The sequence below is a fragment of the Arachis ipaensis genome, chromosome B6, assembly GCF_059453495.1.
Source record: "Arachis ipaensis isolate K30076 ecotype BB chromosome B6, ASM5945349v1, whole genome shotgun sequence".
Lineage (NCBI taxonomy): Eukaryota > Viridiplantae > Streptophyta > Magnoliopsida > Fabales > Fabaceae > Arachis > Arachis ipaensis.
In genome coordinates, this window is record NC_142441.1 from 152,015,114 (window position 1) to 152,041,360 (window position 26,247).

Sequence of the window (26,247 nt, forward strand, 5' to 3'; positions counted from 1 at the left end):
GTCTTCCTTATTATTTTTTTCACCAAGAAAAAATGGAAATTTTCTTATATTTAACTAGAGAACTACTAATTCGGTTTGCAAAAGAATATATTCTCTTAAAATACTTTATTAGTGTCAGTGTGATATATAGATGTATGTACGTATAAAAACATAAAAATGTATTATCATATTTAATAATTTTTCTTTTTAATTAAGTGCTAGGTTTTCCATTTTTTCTCCATTCCATACTATGATTTGTTTTATATGACCTTTGATCAATTAAATTTCTTCGATGTGACCACATAGAAATTTAAATTCTGAATATGAAAATATGATAAAGTATATTAAATTATCAATGCTATTTTTGTATATTATATTGGATTGAAAGAATTTTAATTTTTTTTTTTACTTTTGACAGAATGAGGAGATTGGATCTAGCAGTAAGAAAAATAGAATGTTTAACTAATAAATAACTTATTTTTTGGTCTTCGACCTCCTCAGTCACTACAAACGCCCATGATCAGTGCAATGGCTGAAATGTGTCTATTTATCTATCTCTTAATTCAAAATAGAAGCAAGTTTGAAAAGAGATTTTAGAGTGTCTAGGTCAGAAGGGTCTCTTAACGCCTTTTTTTTTTCTTCTCATCGGAATTTTTCTACAAAAATTTGCCATGATAAAGAAGAAGGAGAAATAAGCACATTTGAAGAGTGCAGTACAGCAAATAGTTGTATGCTGCTCGGGAAGGATGAATCGCTCCCAAAAAAATATCTATTGATTCTCTCCCAATTAATTAGACTTCACGGACAAGGTCTCTAGTTCAAGTCCATAATGGCCCAGTTGCGCACTAAATTTACAAAACTAAATTGATTTAAAATCATATCAAATTCAAATTAAATAATTAATTTCAGTCTTGAGTTCTTTCACACGAAGAAGGCTTTTTATTTTATAGCAACTTAATTTTTTTTACGACATTTTTTCATTCAGGAATTCAATGACTAATTTTCTATAAATTTGAGTAACATTTAAAAATTTTTTTATTAATTAATAAATTATTGTATATATAAAGTAAAATTTGAACTTTTCACAAACCAGTTAATCATTAAATTAACTCAAATTGGTTTTTATAGGAACTTAATTAAACACTGACATGAAACCTGTCTTATAAATTTTGATTATTACTTTAGATTTCAATTAACGATGCATTATTGTTGCGTGAACACTAATTAATTTGGACAAAATAAAACCAAGAAAATGAAACTTGCGTCATTAATACGAAATAAATAAATTGTGGCTCGTAATGACGAGTTGTCATATAGAAAGTTAGAAACCATTTGTCATTTTGAAATTTTCTTCTTCATTTTGTGTGTTCTTAATTAACTTCATGCTATCTGTGTGTGTATATATATATATATATAAAAGAGAGAAAAAAATGCTTTAAGGGTCGGTGATTAACCAATGTTATGAATGTTAGTGTTGTAAGTGTGAGGAGTGTTAAAGTTAGTCCCACATCAAAGAAAGCAAAGAAGAGTGAGGAGTTTATAAGATGAGAGACCCATTAACTTGACACCTTAAGGTTTTGAGTTAGATATGGTGTCTTTTCATCTTATGTTAATTCTATGAACATGGACAAAACAAGTCCTATCAAATTAAAGAGGGAGCACTGTGTCAATTATAAAAGCAAAATAGCATTATGATGATGAGTTGTTTTTTCTTGGCAATTATTTGGTACCCAATAATGATAGTGAAAGATTGTAATGATTTCTTAATAAAATGGCATTTGATGCTTATGTTTCGATGATGTAGGCACCTATTTGCATTGCATTGTTAGATTTTTTATTTATTTATTTATTTTTTTGTGTGTACATTAATCAATTTTTATTAGCTGCACATACATGTCCACATGTTTTGGAATTCTTAGAAAAAAAAAAATCATGATTGCATTAAAATGTTCAAAAATTAAATTTAAAATTTAATATATAATTTGATTCAATTGCTGAGGAGATTTACAACATATATAGCTCAGTCAGGTTAATTAGCTTGATCATAATAACTAATTATAAAATATAATCAAAATTAAATTTGCCAAAAAAAAAAAGCTATTTTAAACAAAATATAATTATGCAACTTTAAAAATCTAATATATCTTGAAATGCAAATTATGAATATATTTGTTTCCATAAAAAAAAAAAAAAAAACTAATACATGTCTTTATAATGAATATCAATCATAAGATTTACCTGCTAAGAAATGAGCAATCAAGGCTAATGGAATTGTGGACCTCATTATATTAGGAGATGATCTTCTAAAAGCAATTCTGTTTGGCCAATTAGGTTTTTTTTTTTTTTTTTTCAAAGTGTTGTCTTTTTCTTTTACCATTTTATCTAAAAAAAAAAATATCAATCATAAAATAAAATTCAAATACATTTCCATTTTTTCTTAAACTATTTTTATCCCTCTCTTTTTTTTAAATATTTTCTTATGTTCTACGTATGAAATATGCAGATACACAAATTTAAAATTATTATAAGATATGGGAACACGACATATATATATATAATATAAAGTAATTTTTAGATAAATTATAATAATATTTTGGTATTGTATTGATATTAACATATAAATTAAATTTTTAATTTTTTTAATTATATAAATTATTTAAAATAATTTTTATTTTAATAATTAATAAAATATATTATATCTAAACTCATTTCAATAATATATGTTAAGAATAAAGTTGGATACGCTGACACATAATGATATTTATATGTATCTAAATATGTCTAACAAAAAATTTGTTATTTTTTATTAAAATACAATTAGACACAAAAAATACGAATATCAATGAATATCATGTCTAAAATGTATCCGACACGTAAATATAACAACTCATAAAAATATCGTACTTCATAGCTTATGTCCGAACTGCATTAAGACTTGATGTATTTTTGAGTTTCTGTCCTAAGAGATAAATTAATTTTCTAGCTTTCACTTTTGAAAAGGATAGAAATCGGAAGATCAGATGTAAGTTAAGAAAGCTAACCAGTGGGGAAGGGTTTTTTTTTCCAACTCAGACACCATAAAACTCACTTAGTCACATTGAGTTTTACCAAAGCTAAGTAGAGATGGGCTTTTTTTTTTTTTCAGAAAGAGTTTTTTATTTTGTTTTCTATGGTATCTCTTAACCTAACAAATTAAGAATTAATTTGTTGCGAATCAAAATTTTGTTTAAGGATTTATCACAGGTAGGGGTGGAAATAGGCTAAATCAGACCAGATTTTATTCTTAACAAGCCTGGTCTGTCACATAGTTAATTGGCCTGAGTCTGCAGCCTGTTATAGGTTTTTTTAAAATACTAAGTCTGGCCTGAAGCCTATTAAAAGGCCTAATAATTTTTTTTTTACAAAAATAAAAATATTATTTAATAAAAAAATTATTTTTTAAAAAATATATTTATATATAATATGTCATATTTAATATTTATAAGAATTTTTAAACTTTAAAGTATTTAAAATATACAAAACTATTTATAATTAAATATAATAAATATAAAATATCTGATAATTTTTTTAATAATAAAAAATTATTTATATATGTAATTATGTATTAACAGGTCTAAGCAGACCTGACAGGCCAATAAAGCTAATTAGTGAGCCTGGACTGGCCTATTAACGTAATAAGGCTTTTATAAGAGCCTGAGTCTGTGCCTATTTTATAACAGGTGAGGCCAAGTCAGGCCAAATACAAGCCAGGCTGCAGGCCCCTAGCAGGCCGCCTGACCTTTTTCCACCCCTAATCACAGGCCAATGAGTTACTGAATATATAAGGTGAGATTCGAGCTTTCGATACTTGTTTAAATGGATTATTGCGCTAATTACTAGAGAATATTTTCTTATTTTACCCTGTTTTTTTAGGTCTTGGCTCTCTTTATCTTTTTTTTTTTGTCCCGTGGTCTTGGCTTAATTTACTCTTTTTAATTGTTTAAGATCGAAACATCACTTCTCACTTTAGAGTGGGCCGGTGAGGCGTTTTAGCACTTATACATGTTGGGCCTAGTGTTAGCTATAAGAGATGTGAACCCAATATTTCCATCACCAAAAACAAAATATCCTAATATTTCCTATAAACTATTAGATGTATATATGTTCCTCACCAAATTCATAAAAATTGATAAATCCATGATGGGCTCACGCCATTTTAAAGTAAACGGAAATGTTATCAACCCAAAGAAAGAAAATAAGGAAATTTTGTTACATCTCCTTAAACATGTTACTAAGGTGGTTGGTTTTTGGTATTTGATATTACTATATTGCCATATTTTGCTAATAAATTCAATTGCACCCATTGGTCATTCTGTGCATGTAGCAATTTATTATTAGTCAGCCATATACCCTTAAATGAAGTTTAGATTTACGATAGATTAATCATTAACTTGTTGGGTTGAAAAATATCGTGTGCAACAAAAAAAATTCAATTGCACCACAAAAAAAAAAAATTGATGGCTCAGGTATAAGATGGTTTCGTTTTATTCCATGTAAAATTTTCAGTTTGCTTTTGGTTTTTCTTTTTTCTATATTAAGTATTATTAGATTTTATTGTGTCTCTCCCATTTAGATTTAGTGTTGATCAACAATATTTATAAGTATTAAAAGGAGACATTAAAATACTTTTAAGGGGAAAAATGTAAAATTTCTATTATTAATATTAATTGCACATCCTAAAGGTAGCGTTTGGTAGAGAGATAGAGACGGAAAGACTGAGATTGAGAGACTTAGTATTTTGTTTGGTGTAAAATGGGAGACAAAAATTGAAATAAGAATAAAACTCTAATTTAATTTGCACAAAAGGTAAAATTGGAATTAATTAATTAAAATGAGGATAATTTAGCTATAAAATGTCATTAAAGTTTCAATCTCTATCTTTAAAAAATTTTAGTCCCTGTATCCCTACTTTTTGGAGGTACTGAAATACTGAAATTTTGAAGACAGAGACAGAAATTTTAGTACCAGTTTCTAAACCAACAAACATAATACTGAGTCTCAATCTCTCAATCTCTGTCTCAGTACCTTAAAACAAACGCTACCAAAGAACTTTCAATGACCAGAATTTAGAATAAAATGAACTAAAAACAAAAGGATTATAGTTAAAATAAAAATTTTGGAGAGATCAAAATTTATCTTTTTTTTTTAAAAAAAGAAACAATAAATAAAAGCCACATATAATCTCTTATTAAGGGCAATTACATTCCGGAAAGCTTGGATGCATGAAACATTTGGTAGTTGCACCAATAAGAATAAAATTGCATGCATGCCCTACCAATTATTATAAATTAAAATTGCCTCGAATTGTTTGACCAATACTTTAGTACTTATTGCTAAACAATACTTTTATGTCTCCAGAGAGCAGTGTATGTTTCTGGAAAATAATGGGGGCCCTCTTTAATTTATTTTATTTTATTTTTCCTTTTCCTGAGGATGAAGCCATACAAGTGCTGACAAGCATGGTTCACAGCACAAAATTATCAAGTTTTGTTGCTGTTTTTATCTCTGGCCTTGTCTCTCATATAACAGGCTGTAACTCGTGACAATTTTGGATTGTTATTATTTTGTTACTATTTGATATGTCAATATCCATATATGGTAGATGCATCTTCCAACCTTTAATATTTTTTTTTAGATCAGTAATAAATAACTCGACCTTTTTAGGGAGTACAGAGTACTAATGTCAAGTGATTAAATTTAATCCCCTTCGGCATTGCCATCAAGGATCAAATCAACCACAAGAAACAGATCAGCCAATAAACATAAACTAATAGTCAAGTAAACAAACATACATAATCAAAAAATATCTAATATATTAAAAAAAAAACTATAATGTATAATAAAAAATAGTTTGGTCTACCGGACGTCTAGCCACTATATCAAAAGGAGTTTATTAAACTACTCTGCCATCTTAGTCCATGACAAAAATAAAGAAGTCTCGTGACTCAAATTCAATTACAATTTTAATCTTTATTATCTTATTTTATCTTTTTTTTATCTTATCTTTAATTGTTCTTATCTTATTTTTATTTGTTTTTATCTTTTATAAGACAATACTCTATATATATTTAGTTTTACTTTCATAGTTTACAACACACTTCAATACAATTCAATCAATCAACAATCAATAAAAATTATTTTCTTTATTTTTCCTATTCTTTCACAATTGTATCAGAGTTCATTTTATATATTTAATTTTAATCTAAACAATTCGATCAGTGATCTACTAACAGTTAAACTAGTGATTTGGTGATCTATTCTCTAAATATCAAACTAAACTGATTAAAGTGGTTGAAAGAGGATATCAATCATGAATCACTATAAGTCACCAAAAAAATCATGAATCACTATTCTTAAACACGACCAACATTAGAACAAGCTTATTTGAGTTCATAAATTCAATGAAAAACCAATCTCAAAATAAAACACAGTTCTGTTTCTTGAGATAAACAAGTCACTTAAAATATATAAAAAAAAAAAATGTTCACCATCGGCCGTTAAATCCATAATATTTAATCACCGTTTTATCTAGATATCAATTTAAATATAAAAATAACAAGAACATTACCCATAAAATACATTATATAGTTTCGAGATCAGAATCACTGGCACTATTACTATTAGTAGAACCAATCCTTCTATCATTTCATCGGAACCCTTATTCGGAGTGATGGGAATCCATTTGCGAAATTCATCAATAAGATCGGGATAGCCCCGCAAAAGTGTATTAACCTGCATGCATAACAACAACAGGTGCAGTTAACTTTACGTAAAGTTAATAGTTAAGAACCATTAAATAATTTAAACAATTTTCAAAAAAGTTGATTGGACCTGAGTTTTTACTTTATATTAAAACCAAATGATCACAACAATACAATAGGAATAATGGACACGTCACTAGTCGGAACTTAATTCGGTGATAGATTTTCTTCCATCTTCGTACTCGTCCACTTTATCTTGGAGCAAATCGTAATTCTTCAAAAACCGATCCTATATGCATCATCATCGTCAATACACAAATGTTATTTATACAATTAATTACAATCAAATGTGTGGCACACATTAAACAAGGATTTTATTTAGGAGTTACCTCAATCTTTTCCCAAAGGTTATCAGGGATTGTACATCCACCAAGCTTAGTCGACCTTCATTAATAACAAAAAATTTAATTATCAAGTGTTACGAACAATATATATTGGATATATATGACTATGACGGATTAATTAAACCAAGTTTCAAATAAACATAGTTTAATAAAATCAGAAAAGTTAAATAAACTTATTATTAAATATATCTATATGTCATAATTTTGTAAAGTTTAAAAATCTTACTGTACTAAAGTATTTTTTTTTTGAAGACAAAAATACATAATATAAAATTTTTTAAAAACCTATTTAATTATATATTTTTTTATGTGTTTTGAAATTTAAGAGACATTTGTATATACTCCAATTCCAAAAACTATATCATGCATCACACAATTTTGTTTTTATTATCTAGAGTAATCCTGTTACTTAAAAAAATAAATAGAGAATAACCTTGTCGATTCATCAGTTTCACTATCATATTCAGATTCATCAGATTCAGATTCAAATTCAGTATCCGTATCAGAAAAAGAATCAATAAATACTTTAACATAGCCCTCATCATGCAAATCTGGTTTCTCCAAATATGTTGCTGCCAAGTGTTGGGAGAGTAACGTGCATGAATCTTGAAGAGTCTCAGGAATCAATTGGTCAAATTCGTTAATAAGATCGGGATGACCCCGCATAAGTACAGCAACCTGCATACAACAATATGAAACATTTTCCAAACGAATAAAAATAGAATATAAAAATTGGTGAAAACTCAGGTGAAGTCGACTTCACGTGAAGTTGATATCTGAGAGCGTTAGATGAAAATTTAGTCAAATCAATCAAATCATCTAACGGCTCTAAAATATCAACTTTACGTGAAGTCGACTGCGTCTGAGTTTCCACCATTTTTTTTCTTTCTTTTAAAAGAATATATGTAACTTACTTAATTTAAAAAAAATAAATAATTAACTTAATTAATATCTTACTACTTTAAATTTCAATTATTTATGTAAAACACAATAAAATAGAAGAATTATTATTTATATAATTAACAAAAAGTACACCATTTTAAAAAAATTAAAAAAAAATTGGAACACACAAATCAGAGTGCTCCAAAATTTTAAAATTCTTTAAACATAAATCGGAGGGTCTAATTTATATACCTTTCACAATTTTAAAAAATATCCAAAATTACAATACTAAATATATCACACATCTCATTTTCATATCTAAATTTTTTAGTCGAACGAGAACAAGACATAAAAAAAATAATAAAAATAATAGATACATCACTAACATCGAAACCTAGTTGGGTGATAGATTTTTTTCCCTTTTCGTACTTGTTTACTTTATTTTGAAGCTTGTGATAAATATCATCTTTCTCACAAATGGATGGCAATCGGGCCTGCATGAATGATCAATAGATCCCAATCGAAATTAATTAGAAAAAAAATCTATAATCCATCGACTTTACATTGATAAAATTTTAAAATTTAGATGGATATAATTTAATATTTCAAAAAATTAATAATAAAAAACTTTTAAATTATAAATTTAGATAGAATATAAATTAATTCTACCAAAATTACAATGGTTTGAATCTGATTGAATTAAAAAATAAATTTAAAATATTATCCTATTTTATATATTCCTAATGTAAACAAGATAGTTATGAATAATATTATACATAAAACAATCATAACTTTATATATGGCACATATCCAAATATCTAATTTCTAAATAAAATAAAGTAATGTGTATGTTAGAAATCATATAATAAATTAAATGAATTCAAATAAAACATTTACTATATAGTACTTCTCCAAGGGTTTGATATTTAATTACATACCTTGATCTTTCTCCAAAGTTTACTGCGTTGTTCAAACCTATCAAGCATGTTGTTGTTTGGAACATGATCCTTCTCCATTATTTTTTTTTTTTGATAAGGTTCCTTCTTTATTATTAACCCTGTTGTACAAAGATGCTATTTACATACTTATATATAGGGAAGAGAACTAGGGTTTGTTTCAGTAAATTTTAAAAAAATAAAATTTTTTGAGTGATTTTTTTAACAGACTTTTAAAAAAATAAAAATAATTTTATATTTAAATATCTCATAAAAAATTTTTTATTTATCTTATATTTGGATATAAAAGTATAAAAGTACTTTTTATTTATTTATAATATAACAAATATTTTTTTAAATATTTAAAAAATATATATATTATAACTTTTAATAAAAGATTTTTTATTTTTTTAATATTTTTATTTTTATTATTAAAAATTTTTTAAACACGTTAAAAAATAAAAAAAATCATTAAAAAATATGTTTTTTAATAATTTAATGACACTGAAACAAATTTTTAGTCTAATTTTTTTATGTCAATTTAATTTTTAAATCTTATTTTATTTTATTTTAAATAAAATAATTTAAAATTCTATCTTAACTTATTTAAATTTAAAACTCAATTGTAATTTTAAAAGAAATAATCTCCAACTAGCTATAACGCTATTTTAAATTTAAAAATGTTCACAGATGATAATAGTTAGGTTGATAAATAAGGTTGCAACAAATTTACAAAAAATCATTCAGAGAGTTGGAAGAAATTGTGAAGAATCAAACTAGCCACAGTCTACACTAGGGGTGTTCGCGGTGTGGTTTAGTTCGGTTTTAAAAGAAAAAGTCATCCAATCCGAACGCTTAATTTATGTGTAATACAGTTTGGATTGGATGAATTTTTTTTGGAAATCCGATCCAATTACAAGCAGTTTGGATCGGTTTGAATTTGCGGTTTTTTAAATAAAAAAATTAAATACATATAACAAGTCTCAACATCAAATTTTAAATAATCAACAATGACATAACAAGTTTTAACAATATCTTAAAAAACTAACGATAACATAACAATAGAAATAAAATTATAGGTTAGTTAAAATAAATAAATAAATAACATTTTAAACATAAAATATTTATTAAATAATAATAATACATGAATAATAGAAAAATGTATAACAAATTGAACATGTTATAAGTATAATTGTAAATATAATAATAAAATAATAATATTATAGCACATTGTGCGGTTTGGATTGGATTGGATCGGTTATGAAAAGTAGATCCGAATTCCGATCCAATCCAGCGATTTGCAAAAAATAGAATCCAATCAAATCCGAATTAGTGCGATTTTAATCGATTTTCGATTTGGATCGGATTGGATAAGCAATTTAATTTGAATCGATTTAAATTTAAACACCCCTAGTCTACAGACACTAATAAAACTATATTAAAAATGAGTTATTTATCTACCATCGCAGTTAATTTAATTTAATTCAATTCAACGCAAACGGCGAAAGCTAGTGCACTCTAGGTAAAGTAGGGAGTGCAGCACTCTTTAAAAGTTAACCTGCTATCAAAAGTAATTAGGTAAATTAAATTTATTTATTATTGTTATTTTTTTTTGTCATGGGCTGAACAAACAAACCGGCACTAACAAAAAAAACTAATTCGCTCGTTTAACACAGGACTATCTTTACACCAGAAAAATACTCAGAAAAATTTGATGGACTTCCTCCGTTATTCTGTTATTGTTGATGTGATGTCTTCCAAGCATTTTCACTATTTTGTTTGCTAGCAGGTGCTTCCACTATTGTTCTGTCTAGCCACAAATTTTGACGCTCTTGAATCCACCCTATTCCACATTTACCATAAATGGACCTTCAAAACCCGAAAAATTGCTGCCATAGAAAAGGAAGACGCTGTCTGTCGTCGCTGCTGTTTGGCTAACTCCAAATGTAAAACTGATTCTGTAGAAGAATCCGGTCTCCATGAAGGCGCCAGGATTCTCAGATGACAACGCAATCAAAGCACAAAATACATGACAGTTACAACAAGTCCATTATCTTTTATTTCAAATTATCCTCAACGTGTACGTAATACAATGAAAAATTAAAATACAATTATATTTAAACAATTATTTGTATTATTTTTATTAATTTATTCAAAAAATAATTAAATTTTGAAGCTAATTGGTATAAAATATTACATATATAAAACTAAGAAAAATTTTTATTTGTATAAGAATGAGCCTAATAAATAATTATTTTATTTAATATATAATTAAGAGTATTTCTTTTTTTGCCAACGAATTATAGTTCAAATGACATAGTCTCTATATTCACCTAAGAGTTGGTAAAAAAAAAGAATATTTTTTTTATTAACTTTTTTAAACATTAATTATTTATTTTACATACAATATAGAAATAAATGAATATAATATTTATTGAGTAGACGTACTTACGTAAAAAAAATTTATTGTCATAGTATTTGAACCAAAGAAAAAAAAGTATTATTTTAAGAAAAACTAATAATATATTTTTAATAATATTCTTAATACAAAATAATAAATTTTAAATATTTTTATAAATAATATATATTAACTAAAATAATATAATTATCCCAAATAATATATTATAAATATAGTAAACTGACATATTTCAATAAAAAAATTGTTAATAAAAACTTATATAAATTTTTGTTTCGCACAAAATAAAATTATTATATGTTTGTTTGCTTTTTACGTTGTATATATGTTTTTTTAATTAAATTAGTATAATACAAAATCTTTTATCATTCTGTTCATATTTAATGTTTTAATTTTGTTTCTCACAAAATAAAATTATATATATATATATATATATAACACAAAATTTTTTATTATTGTGTTTATATTTAATATTATAATTTTATTTCACATAAAACAAAATTTATTTAAATTTTAATATTATATACATAATATATATATATATATATATAACACAAAATTTTTTAGTATTGTGTTTATATTTAATATTATAATTTTATTTCACACAAAACAAAATTTATTTAAATTTTAATATTATATACATAATATATATTTAATATTATTTTTTTTAAGATTTTAATATATCTTTTTTTCTAGATTTAGTACATGAATTTTTAACTTATTTTTTATGTATTATTTATTTTAATTCTAAAGTCCAATAATTTTTTTTACAGACATGTTGTTTTTAATATTTATATACTATTTTTTTATTTTGAACTTCAGCCCAATACTTGAGACTTACAAAAAAAATTTAAAACTTATCAAAAAATGATTAACCTGATTAACAGGTTACATTTTTAAATCCAGACCATTCAAATAAAATATAATAAATGAAGAGTTCAGATTTATGAATTTACAAGGTGTGCAGCACTCCATACTTAGCAAGGAGCGTTTAAGGATGAGCCAACGCAAACTATATTCAGATTTTCCGCTCCTACCATCTTTGCTTCTCTTGTAGTACTTGAACATATTCTCCTTTTTCTCTTTGCACCAAGATTCTAAAATTTTAACTCGAACTTCTCTAGTTACTGATTTATATTTATTAATTTACTAGTTTAACCGATTCAACCGTAATTCAATTAGAATAATTATTTTATAATAAAATAATAAATAAAATATACTCAAATATAATTATAATATAATATAAATTTTAAAATATTATTTAAATTAAAAATACTATATCAATTATAATATTATAATCTCATCTAAATACACTTCAACAATTAAAACTCACAACAGCTATATAAAGTCATATGCATTTTAATTTTAATATTTATAATAACATATAATTAGCTTAGTCTCTTTATGCATAGCAATATTATGATCTATGGGGTTTATTAAACTTTTCAAAATATTAAATTATAGCTATTTATTTGTTATATATATTAAGTTATGCCCTTAAGTTATATGTTTTATTTATGATAGTGTTTATATATATGCTACTTGGAGTTAATGCAACATTATATAAATACTAAATAAGGCAAACTATGACTGTTTTTGGCTGATTTTATTTGATTACTAAACATTTTCGTATATATATATAGTATATTTTGATAGATTAAATGATTTTTGTCCGTCTATCAAAAATAAAATCGTAAGGTTCAAAATATTAATACAAATAATATTTATAATTTTATTTTTTATTTTAATATTTTGACTTTATTTAAAAACCTACAATTTTACACTCAATACTAAATGGAAAAAGTATTAAGAATATTAGAGATTTTTTTCTAAAATTATATATATCCATTAAATAGGTCAGTCTATTATACTTATACGAATTAGATACACTTCAGATCTCATATAACAGTTCAGTGTATTTTCAGTTTTTCACTCTCTAACTATATATGATAAATTAATAGACTATACTACATGTACACTAAAATCAGCCACCAAAGTTAGTCGTCATTATAAAATACATATCGGAATACAAATATACATTGAAAATAAATTAAATCACACATATATTTATATACAAATATATTGGTAGCTGATTTTAGTAGCTGATTTTAGTGTACGAATAGTATTTTTATAAATTAATTGATTATGTTATGTGTATATTAAAATCAACTATCAAAATTAGTTATCAGTATGAAATACATGTTAAAATATAAATACACATTGAAAATAAATTAAAATATATATGTATTTATATATAAATATATTAATAATCGATTTTAGTGATTAATTTTAATGTATAAATAATATTTTTGTTAATTAATATTATGCAATGAAGGTTGACACAAACTTTTTTAATATAAATTTATAATAGATTAAAAAATTGAAACGAGAGTAAATGGTTTTGCGCGAAGAGTTAGAAGTCAGGAATGGACTGAGGTTTAGTTTGGTAGAATTTTTATTTTTTAAAAAAAGTTTATAAAAGTTAATTTTAAAAAATGGCTTTTTAAAAGTTGTAGTATTTATATTTGGTAAATTAAATTAAAAGTTTTCAATAAACACAAGTAATAATAATTACATTTAGTAAAATAACTTTTAAAATTTAAAAATACTCTAATAAACATAAATGTAAGCATTAAATTTAAAAATTAGTTAACATACGAGATTATATTAGATTTTTTAATTTTCAATTAAACGGAAATATCAATCATAAATCACTATTCTTAAACACGACAAACATTAGAACAAGCTTATTTGAGTTCATGGATTCAATAAAAAACCAATCTCAAAATAAAACACAATTCTATTTCTTGAGATAAACAAGTCACTTAAAATATATTAAAAAAATGTTCATCATCCACTGTTAAATCCAAATATTTAATCACCGTTTTATCTAGATATCAACTTAAATATAAAAATAACAAAAACATTACTCATAAAATAGATTAATCCATGTCAGAATCACTATCACTATCACTATCACTATCACTATCACTATCACTATCACTAAAATCGCTACTGGTATAGCTATATACTTTATTGGAGCCCTTTTTCCGAGTGATAGGAATCCATTTGCGAAATTCATCAATAAGATCGGGATGGCCGCGCAAAAGTGTAGCAACCTGCATGCATAACAACAACAATGTGTGTAGCTATATGTTGATGTAAAAATTTAGATGCAATTAAGTTCACGTAAAGTTAATAACTAAAAATTTAAATAACTGGACTAAATTTTTATTTAAAACCAAATGATTACAATAGAATAGGGATAATGGACACGTCACTAACGTCGGAACTTAGTTGGGTGATAGATTTTCTTCCATCTTTGTACTCGTGCACTTTATTTTGGAGCGAATCGTAATTCACCAGAAACCGATCCTATATGCATCATCATCAACACACAAATATTATTTATACAATTAATTACAATCAAATGTGTGGCGTACATTAAACAAGGAATTGATTTAGGAGTTACCTCGATCTTTCTCCAAAGGTTTTCGGGGACTGTAAATCCACCAGGCTTAGTCGACCTTCATTAATAACAAAAAATTTAATTATCAAGTGTTACGAACAATATATATTGGATATATGACTATGACTATGACGGATTAATTAAACCAAGTTTCAAATAAACATATAAATGAAATAAACATAGTTTAACAAAACCAGAAAAAGTTAAAAAAAACTTATTATTAAATATATCTATATGTCATAATTTTGTAAAGTTTAAAAATTTTAATATACTAAATTTTTTTTGAAAACTATATCATGTACCACACAATTTTGTTTTTTACTACTTGAATGATGTTTAAAGAAAAAAATAAATAGATAATAACCTTGTCGATTGCGAGTTTCCAGCGTTGCGGAGGGGAGTAACAGTTTCAGGTTCAGAAGATTCAGTATTAGAAAAAGAATCGATAGATACTTTCTCCAAATATGTTGCTGCTGCCAAGTGTTGGGAGAGTAACGTGCACGAATCTTGAAGAGTCTCAGGAATCAATTGGTCAAACTCGTTGAGAAGATCTGGATGATCCCGCATAAGTATAGCAGCCTGCATATAACAATATGAAACATTTTTCAAACTAATAAAAATGGTGGAAACTCAGGTAAAGTCGACTTCACGAAAAGTTAATAGCTGAGAGTTATTAGATGATTTGACTAATTTGACTAACTTTTCACCAATAAAAATAGAATATAAATTATGAGTTTTTTTTTCTTTCTTTTAAAAGAATATATGTAACTTACTTAATTTTTTTAAAAAAATAATTAACTTAATTAATATCTTGCTACTTTGAATTTCAATTATTTATGTAAAAGATGAACCGGTTAGTAATAATTTTTTTAAAAAATAGTAGAAAATATTTTAATGAAAACAGTTTAGTTTAACTCAATTAACTTTAAATATAATAAATTTATACTAAAATGCGGTGGATTCAACTGATTTTTTCACTCGAGAAAAATGAACTAAGATATATGATTTTTTTTTTTAAATAATAGTTTTTTTCTTATTTATTTGAAAAATTTTCCTTCCCATAGCAATAATGTGTGTATGTATCGTTGAAACCAAACATCACAAAGACATAAAAAAATAGAAATAATAGATACATCACTAACATCGAAACCTAGTTGGGTGATAGACTTTTTTCCCTTTTGGTACTTGTTTACTTTATTTTGAAGCTTGAGGTAAATATCATCCTTCTCACAAATGGATGGCAACCGAGCCTGCATGAAAAATTTAAAATTTAGATGGATATAATTTAATATTTGAAAAAATTAATAATAAAAAACTTTTAAATTATAAAATTAGATAGAATATAAATCAATTTTACCAAAATTATAATGGTTTAAATCTGTTTAGATTAAAAAATAAATTTAAAATATTATCCTATCTTATATATTCACAGTGTAAACAAGATAATTATAAATAATATTATACATAAAATAATCATAACTTGATATATGGAACATATCAAGATATCTAATCTCTAAATAAAATAAAGTAATGTGTATGTCATGGAAATCATATAATAAATAAATTCAAATAAAACATTTACTGCATAGTACTTTTTCAAGGGTTTAATATTCACCTAGTTAGTGAAAATTTAGGTAAAGTCGACTGTACCTAAGTTTCCACCTAATTACATACCTTGATCTTTGTCCAAAGTTTACGGCATTGTTCCAACCTATCAAGCTTGTTGTTTGGACGTGTAATGGGTTTAAATCTTGGCCGTACTACACTCGGGGAAGGAACATGATCCTTCTTCATTATTTTTTCCTTTTGATCAGGTTCCTTCTTCATTATTAACCTGTTGAAAAATGTTGAAAATTACCACATGATTAAAAGAAAATTGAAACAAACCTATAACAGCTTACTAAGCCAAAATAAAAGCAACTATATCCTATTCTTATATGAATCGGAAAACATGCATGAAACAAGGGGGATTGAAGGTACAAGAAAATAAAAACTATATACGAAACAAAGAAGGAAAGAAAAAACTAATACTTAAGTAGAAATTCTGGCTTAGCTTTTTTCCATTGTCTATTTACATACTTATATATAGGGAAGAGAACTAGGGTTTGTTTCGGTAAATTTTAAAAAAATAAATTTTTTTGAGTGATTTTCTTAACAGACTTTTAAAAAAAATAAAAATAATTTTATATTTAAATATCTCATAAATTTTTTTTTTATCTATCTTATATTTGGATATAAAAGTATTTTTTATTTATTTATTATATAACAATTTTTTTTTTAAATATTTAAAAATATATAAATTATAACTTTTAATAAATTTTTTTTATTTTTTTAGTATTTTTATTTTTACTATTAAAAATTTATTAAATACATTAAAAAATAAAAAAATTATTAAAAAATATTTTTTTAATATTTTAATGACACCGAAACAAATTTTTAGTCTATTTTTCTTTATTCTTTATGTCAATTTAATTTTTAAATCTGATCTTATTATATTTTAAATAAAATCATTTAAAATTCTATCCTAATTCCTAACTTATTCAAATTTAAAACTTAATTGTAATTTTGAAAGAAATCTCCAACTACCTTTAACGATATTTTAAATTTAAAAATGTTCACAGATGATAACAGTTAGGTTGATAAATAAAGTTGCAATAAATTTACAAAAATCATTCACAGAGTTGAAAGAAATTGTAGAAAATCAAACTAGTCACAGTCTACAGACACTAATAAAAGTATAAAACTATATTAAAAATTAGTTATTTACTTACCATCGCAGTTAATTTAATTTAATTCAATTCAACGCAAACATCAATCATCAATCATCAATCAAGTATATTTGGATAGATTAAGTGGTTTTTGTCCGTCTATCAAAAATAAAATCGTAAGGCTCAAAATATTAATGCAGATAATATTTATAATTTTATTTTCTATTTTAATATTTTGACTTTATTTAGAAACCTACAATTTTACATTCAATACTAAATGGAACAAGTATTAAGAATATTAGAGATTTTTTCTAAACTTATATATATCCGTTAAGGATTTGGATTATCTAAAGTTTGAATTTCACTTTAGAGAATAAAGTGTGATCTCTCACCATTTATTTTATAGGTGCGACCAAGAATAAATATGAGAGAAAAACCATTCAAGAATAGAAGATCACACTTTACCCTCTAAAGTACAAATTTAAAATTTAGAGGATCCAAATTCATCCGTTAAATAGGTCAGTCTAGTATACTTATAGTTTTATACAAATTAGATACACCTCAAATCTCATATAACAGCTCAGTGTATTTTCACTCTCAAACTATATATGATAAAATATAAATTAATGGACTATGCTATATGTATACTAAAATTAGCCACCAAAGTTATTCATCAATATAAAATATATGTCAAAATATAAATATACGTTGAAAATAAATTAAATCACACATGTATACAGTAGTGACTGATTTTAGTGTACTAATAGAATTTTTGTAAATTAATTGATTATGTTATGTGTATACTAAAATTAACTATCAAAGTCAGTTATCAGTATGAAATATATATTAAAATATAAATACACATTGAAAATAAATTAAATTACACATATATTTATATATAAATATATTAGTAACTGATTTTAATGATTAATTTTAATATATAAATAACATTTTTGTTAATTAATATTATGCAGACAAAGGTTGACACAAATTTTTTTAAATATAAATTAGAATAGATTAAAAAAATTGAAACGAGAGTAAATGGTTTTGTGTGAAGAGTCTGAAGTCAGAAATGTAGCGAGATTTAATTTGATAAAGCTTTTAAAGTATTTATATTTGGTAAATTAAATTAAAAATAATTTTTAATAAACACAAGCAACAATAATTGAATTTGAAAAAATAACTTTTAAAATTTAAAAATATTATAATAGACATAAGTGTAAACATTAAATTTGAAAATTAGTTAACATATGCGGTTATATTATATTTTTAAATTTTGAAAAGTACAAACGAACTTTAAAAAACTTTATCTTAGGTGCTTTCAAAACTCAAAAGTACTCTAATTTTTTAAAAACGGCAAGCACAAGCACATAATCTTTTTGATTTATCAAACACAAAATGAGAAGTTTAAGCTTTTAAAAAGTACAAGCATCTCTTTGAAAAACTTTATCAAACCAAGGTGGTCTGATGAGTTGAGAGTTGAGGCTGACACAACAGACAACACAGTTTTAAAATGTCTTTTGTTAAAATGTTTAAGTTCAACACAAATCTAAAATAATATTCGACTAAAAAAATTAATATATTACACTAAATAAAATAACCATCGAATAATTATATATATTTTTTAATTTTATAATTTTTTAAAACAATGACAGATATATTAGTTCAAAATAATTTAGGTTTTTCGCTATTTTAAGATATAATTATAATTACTCATGATCTCTATAAAAAAAAGGAGATAAACAAAAAAGACAAAGTAAAAAATGCACAATAGTTTAAATCTATGTTATTTTATCACTCAATAATTATTAGGTACTATCGGTGTAAATTATAACCCTTATACTGATATATTAATCCAACGATAGATTTTTAATGTACTTATAACAAGGTTATGAAAACTGGTTCGTATCGATTGGTCGAACCGAAAGTAAGATGGTTCGGTTAGAAGGCATGCCGCTAAATTCAAAAATCGTTATTAACCGTCAAACCCAACCAAAATTCAGTCGATTTTCAAAAATATTCACCAAACGGCGTTGTTTCATTCCCTTTAAGAAACCTAAGTATGCAAATGTGAACCTCTTCCCCAAAGTCCAAACAAAGCATTCTACGTGTTCTAAAAACCGATTTGAACTGGTTAAACTACAAACCAAAAAAAAAAAAAAAGCAAATCGATCAGATGCCAAAATCTAAAAATTTAAAAACCACTCTTAAACCGTCAAATCGGATGAAAACCGGTCGTCAAATCGAACCGTAATCCGACCGATTTTTTATTTAAGCTTAGACGGCGCCGTTTTGCACATTAGGGCACGGAAGGTAACCCTACCAGCCCCAGCCCTAAACCCCTGCCCCGTAACCAAAACGCGCTCCTGCCTCTCTCACACTCGGCCAGTCCGAGGTTCTCTCATCGAGCTCCTGCTCCTCCGTCACTTCCGTTCAGCCACCATTGCGGCGTCGCATCTTCCTTCCCCTCCGTTGCGCAGCAACCGTCGCAACTTCCTTCCCCTCCATCGCGCAGCCACCGTCGGAACGACGAAGCCTCCGTCGCGCAGTCGTCCCGCCGGCGCCAGCTCTGTTCCATCTTCAGCCTTCGATCGTGCTCCACTGCTCCCTGTCCCCCTCTTGCGCCAGCTCTGCGCTGTTCTGCGCTCCCTCAGTCCCTGGTATTCAAAAAATTTCTTTTGTAACTATAATTCAATAATTTTTCATTAATTTTGTGAACTGTGAACTATTAATTTTTCTTGTTGTTAATTAATCTGTTAACTGTGATTTCTTTTAGGATTGTGGATAATTTTGAATAATTGTTGTTAGTTAATCTGTGAACCTTGCTGTTGTTACTGGGTTGAATAATTGTTGAATAATCTGTGAACCTTGCTCCCTCTCCCTCATACTCTGCTCATTGCTCACTGCTCAGAGTCTCATACCAAAAGTAATGGTTGTTTCCTTGCTTTTTCTATTGTTCATTTATTGTTCAGATTCAGAGACGTCCCTTCCCTCCTTTGCTTGGTTAGATCAGTATGATTTAGTTTATTCATTGAAGATCTTGCTTTGTTTTTTTGTTTGGGTGCAGAATCACTTAGTTGGGCATTTGGTTAAATTGGGGATAATTGTGCAGAACCATATATTGAAGGGATGATTGGATGGAGGTTGCAGTTGTTATTTTAGCTGGTTGTTGTTTTAATTAGTAGGTTATAGTTTCAGTTCTTGTTTCGATTGGATTAACTTGTTTTTGTTAACTTGTTTTGTTATGTTGTTGATCTTATTAACTTGTTAATTTGATCAATTGTGATTGTTAGGATGTTGTGCTGTCCTTGACATTTTGATAATTTGTTAATTTGGTAAATTGTTTTTGTTGTGGATTGTTGTTCTTAATCTTGATCTTATTATTGTTGTTTGTCATTGGTTGTTAACTAAATTTTGTTATTGACTAGATGATAGTATCAATCAATTTAATTCATTATTCTTGACTAATTCATTGTTCTTGACTTCTTGTCATTTGGTTGCTGTTTGATCTTATATTGTGTATTTGGAAATTTTGATGATTGATGGCAAATTTTGACGTTGGTATTTTATATTTGGTTGTTTTTTTGTTATTTGACTTTTGAGTTTATATTTGAATGATATTATAACATTGTGGTTGATCTGATACTTTTAATTTGAATGATATTTTAAAATTTATATTAGATTATAATTATGTTTTAATGTGTTTATTTATAATTTTTATTTATTATTTTATTATAAAACGGTTATTTCTATTGAACCATCGGTTGAATCGGTTGAACCAATTAACCAATGAACCAGTAATTAGAATGGTTTGATGACTGGTTTGGTGTTCAGAACCTTGTCTGCCACTCTCTCACTCACGCGACACTCCTCATACTTCCTCTCCAACTCGAGCTCCTCCCTAACTCCCACACCTGCTCCGTCCAGCCACCGCCCTGTCACCGCCGCCGTTGTAGCCACCGCGTTGCTTGAAGCCGGTCGTCTCCGCCGCTGTTTGAACTTCGAAGCCACCGTCGCCGCTGCAACTGGTCTCGCCTCGTTCCTCCATCGCGCAGCCACTGTCCCGCCGCGCTGCCTCTGTTCCACCGCATCAGCCCCACCGTCGTGCTCCTTGTCCCGCTCTGTTCTCTGTCTCGAAGGATCTATTCCGTTCCTTAATTGATTGAGCAGGTAAGTACATTCATCTTCTCCCTTGACTAAGCCCGGTCGAGTTGGATTTTTCACAACGATACTACAACCTCTGCTCACTTTAGAAGTTTTTATTTTTATTTTTATTTTTTAATTGTAATTGTTGTTTTAAACTTTTAATTGGTTATTCAATCTTATGATTTTTCATGTTGCTTCTTCAATTGTTGTTATCATTAGTCATTACTGTGATTTAGGATTGTGGATGATCTTGAATATCGATTCTGATATGCTGCGGCGTCCTCTCTCTGCTTCTGCTTCTTCTCCGCTGCGACCTCTTTTCTCTTCTGCTGCGTCGCCTCTCTTTTCTGCTCCACTGCCGCCTTCTCTTCGCCTCTCTGCTTCGCTTCCTCCTCCTTTCCGCCCCACTGCTCCGTCGCCACCGCCTCCTCTCCGCCGGTGTGCTCCGCTTTCCTGCCATTGCCTTTTTTTTCTTCGGCTACCCTTTTTTTTTTTTTAATTTTATTGTTGATCGATGTGTTATTGTTAATCAAGTGCCAATGTTGCTCCTGTGCTGTTATAGTTGAAATTCTGCTATCTATTTGTTGTGGTTCTTCCTGATTGTTAATCAAATTTCTGATGAAATTGTTGATAAAATTGATCCCGTTGTTGATCAATTTAAGTTAGAGTTTTAATTTTTATGTTAGGTTGTTATGTTCAATCTCATCGATGATGATTGATATTAAAGTATAATATTAGTTTTGTGTTATGACACAACTAATATTGGGCTGCACATTAGAGTTTGTTAGGAATATAAATAAGAGTATTGAGTCATTGTATTGAGCATGAAAAAAATTAATGAATTGGTGAGTTTCTTAGAATTCTTTGGAGATTGATAACTCATCTCAATTAGAGTTGCAACATTTTGTCATTTGTGTTTTGGATTTGGTGATTGGTACCTGAGATTTGTTTTTGGATTTATTTTGTGAATGATAAAAATTCAATAGATATCATATAATATATAATATTTATTAAATTCGGTTAAGTTGGATTCCAGTTCAAATGGTTAGAACTCTAAATCTTAACCCGAAACCTATCCAGTAGCCTGAACGGTTGAATGTCTGGTTTTGTTTCTAGAACCTTGGTGAAGAGGAATCTATCTAACCTTGAAGAAACCGTGTAACCCCTATTGACAGACCAATTGAATTTTGCATTGGATAGTGGAGGTTCCTTAAGGCCATAAATCACAATTTAAATGAAAACATTAAAGTCTCGCGTGATAGATGTAATTCTCCCATGGAAACCTTATAGCATTAAGTCCAATTAGTTATTATTATTAGAAAAAGAGAAATCAAGTATGTGTTGCAGTCTTAGAAAACACGAGGAAAGAAATTCAGAATTGCAATGTCTTGGTAGATATGTGGCGTTGCTGAATTTGCAATTAGAGATATATAGTGGTGCTTCATCTGTATATCATTCTACCTTTGATTTTGTTATGGGTTTTTACATTTTTTGCTTATAAAGTGTCACTTGTTTGTTTTTCATTTGTCAGAGGAAATACACACTTGCTTGTATGCTACTAAATATACTTTCTTGTAATCTGATTGTGAAAATGTACTTCTTTCTTTGTATTCAAACAAGTCTATAAGTGGTTTTTAATAATTAGGTCACTTCTTAAGGTAGTCTATATCTATCTGGCTGCTTCAAAGCTGAGGGAAGAAAGTTATATTTTATTTTCTGTTCTTTCTTCCGAGTGAGTGACTGTGAGTATGAGTAATGGTATGAGGTAGTGGATGCCAATTTAGAACTGTAAATTTTGTTTGTTTTGACTCTTTGGATGATTGATGGGACTGGGAATCTTATGTGTGATTGCGAGAAGAAATTTGTTTCTTGAAAATAAAATTTATTTATGGGAATTACCAAAGGATAGAATGGTTTAATATTTTGATCTGTCATGCTCATGAGACTGTACTGGCTGCATTGTTTGCATCCCTAGCTATATTTTATTTTTGTTATGGTTTTGGTATACAATAAATCAGTCTTATACGATCCCTTCTAACTTGTTAACAATATATAGTACTTTTACAACTCTATCATTTAGCTCATTTGTTATTTTGAAATATAAAAAAACTGTTCTGGTAGAGTCATCACTCATCACCTGGTAGAGTCATCTCACTTTTTGTAGCACATTAAATATCCCAGACTGATAAAAACTTTTGGGACTGTATTGTAACTTCCAACCTTTGGATATTTTGACTCTACACATTGCATAAGTTACGTTACTTAATTGATGGATTTCAATGTATTGTTACCAATCATATCTGTTGCCAATTGCGTGTCAGATCCAGATAGTTAAAGGTTCTGCCACATTTATTTGAGAAAGAGAGAGAGAGAATCATTCAGCAAATATGAAAGAGGAAGAGGTCAATCGATGCCAAATTCAAGAATGGTACCCGAAGTTCAAATCTGTATCTATCAAGACCATAATTCATAAACTCCCTGAATCTTTTATTCAGTACCTTCTTGATGACTCTGGGACATTTTTGTTGCCTGCTTCTGTGTTGGATGAGGATGCCTTGCCGAATAGAATTTATAATTCGGATGATGAAGATTTTCAGGTGTCAGAAGGAACTGCTGATGAAGCAGAAGAACCTTCTCCACCGCCTTCATTTCCAGAACTTGAGTTGAAAATTAAGGAATCCATCGAGTCCCTTGGGGGTGCAGTCTTCCCCAAGTTGAATTGGAGTGCCCCAAAAGATTCGGCTTGGATAAGTACTTGTGGCAGCCTTCGTTGCACCTCTTTCAGTGAGATTGCGCTCTTGTTCCGCGCATCTGACTCATTGGTGCATGATTTGTGCCACGCTTATGACTCTTGCCAAGATAAATCTTTGTCCAGACCCCAAGAGTTTTTTCTTGCCCTTCGAAAATGGTATCCATCCCTTCAACCTGACATGGAGTTCCGTTGCTTTGTGCGAGATCAGAAATTACTTGGAATTTCTCAGCGAGAAGTTACTACCTTTTATCCTCCTCTGCTTAAAAAGAAGAGCAGCCTCCAATTGCTGATACAGGGATTTTTCAACAGTTATGTTAGAGATAGATTTGAGTCCGAAAACTACTCATTTGATGTTTATATTACAAGGGACGAGAGAGTTAAGATCATGGACTTCAACCCTTGGGGTGCCTTTACATTGCCATTGTTGTTTACGTGGGATGAATTAGAGCATATCCACAATGGAGGAGGTGATGCGGAGTTCAGAATTATTGAAGATCATTGTGGTGTTAGGCCAGGCTTGAAAACTGCTGTTCCATATGATTACTTGGATACTGCCCCAGGAAGTGGTTGGGATCAATTTCTGAGGAATGCACATGAGGAGTTACATCGACAAACCATGTCTACTGACGCAGGTGCATAACAATTAGATGCTGTTTCTCATCTGCCAACTTTGAGTAGAAAACAGAAAAGTAGATATTTTGTTCCCTAGTCTGAGCTGTTTGACATTCATACTGGATGTCGGAAAACATTAAAAATTTCTACCTGTTCCAGAGGTATTTCTTTCCTTTTTAACAAATATGTAACTGGTTTTGCTACGCATATGCTTAATGTTTTGAATGTTCCCTTCCATGTAGATTTACATATGCGATTTTATGAGGTTATCAAAGCTTGACTTAATGCGTGGTATTGTATTTTAGGTCCTCAATTGAGTCGAGTTTACATGTTTAGCTTTATGATTCAAGATTCACCTAAAATCATGTTAAACTAGTTTACTCTACAAGTTTAAGTTATATAATATTATTAGTTTATTTAGAAATATGATATTACTATATTGCCATATTTTGCTAATAAATTCAATTGCACCCTACAAAAAAAAAAACTTGATGGCTCAAGTATAGGATGGTTTTGGTTTATTCCATCTAAAAATTTTTATTTTGCTTTGGGTTTTTTTTTTCTATTAAGTATTATTAGATTTTATTGTGTCTCTGCCATTTAGATCTAGTGTTGACTAGCAATATTTATAAGTATCAAAAGGAGAGATTAAAATATTTTTAAGGGGAAAAATGCAAAATTCCTATCATTGATATTAATTGCACATTTTAAAGAACTTTCAATGACCAGAATTTAGAATAAAATGAACTAAAAACAAAAGGATTAAAGTTAAAATAAAAATTTTGGAGAGATCAAAATTTATCTTTTTAAAAAAAAAGAAACAATAAATAAAAGCCACATATATTCTCTTATTAAGGGCAATTACATTCCGGAAGGCTTGGATGCATGAAACATTTGGTAGTTGCACCAATAAGAATAAAATTGCATGGATGCCCTACCAATTATTATAAATTAAAATTGCCTCGAATTGTTTGACCAATACCTTAGTACTTATTGCTAAACAATACTTTTATGTCTCAAGAGAGCAATGTATGTTTCTGGAAAATAATGGGGGCCCTCTTTAATTTATTTTATTTTATTTTTCCTTTTCCTGAAGATGAAGCCATACAAGTGGTGACAAGCATTGTTCACAGCACAAAATTATCAAGTTTTGTTGCTGTTTTTATTTCTGGCCTTGTCTCTCATATAACAGGCTGTAACCCGT

The 26,247-nt window shown here is 27.7% G+C and overlaps 2 protein-coding genes across 4 annotated transcripts; one reads left to right on the forward strand and one right to left on the reverse strand.

Moving 5' to 3' along the window:
• Positions 1-6,582: 6,582 nt before the first annotated feature.
• On the reverse strand, positions 6,583-16,652 carry LOC148563159 (uncharacterized). The gene is given in 9 exon segments (XM_088491198.1): positions 6,583-6,750; positions 6,910-7,008; positions 7,109-7,163; positions 7,557-7,801; positions 14,642-14,731; positions 14,829-14,883; positions 15,190-15,404; positions 15,959-16,075; positions 16,500-16,652. Coding segments are annotated over 9 exon segments (1,197 nt in total).
• A 3,182-nt stretch (positions 16,653-19,834) lies between these two features.
• LOC107605694 (uncharacterized) lies at positions 19,835-25,278 on the forward strand. 3 transcript variants are annotated; one of them, XM_021105359.2, is made up of 4 exons: positions 19,835-20,193; positions 21,332-21,703; positions 21,916-22,117; positions 24,001-25,278. In XM_021105359.2, exon 4 carries the CDS (start codon positions 24,067-24,069, stop codon positions 25,069-25,071), a length of 1,005 nt encoding a protein of 334 aa, XP_020961018.1. In that variant the 5' UTR covers positions 19,835-20,193; positions 21,332-21,703; positions 21,916-22,117; positions 24,001-24,066; the 3' UTR covers positions 25,072-25,278. The 3 variants fall into 3 exon arrangements, with proteins under 3 accessions (XP_020961018.1, XP_088348050.1, XP_016163143.1); XM_088491924.1 differs by having other exon boundaries at positions 21,368-21,703; XM_016307657.3 differs by lacking the exons at positions 21,332-21,703; positions 21,916-22,117.
• Positions 25,279-26,247: the final 969 nt, after the last annotated feature.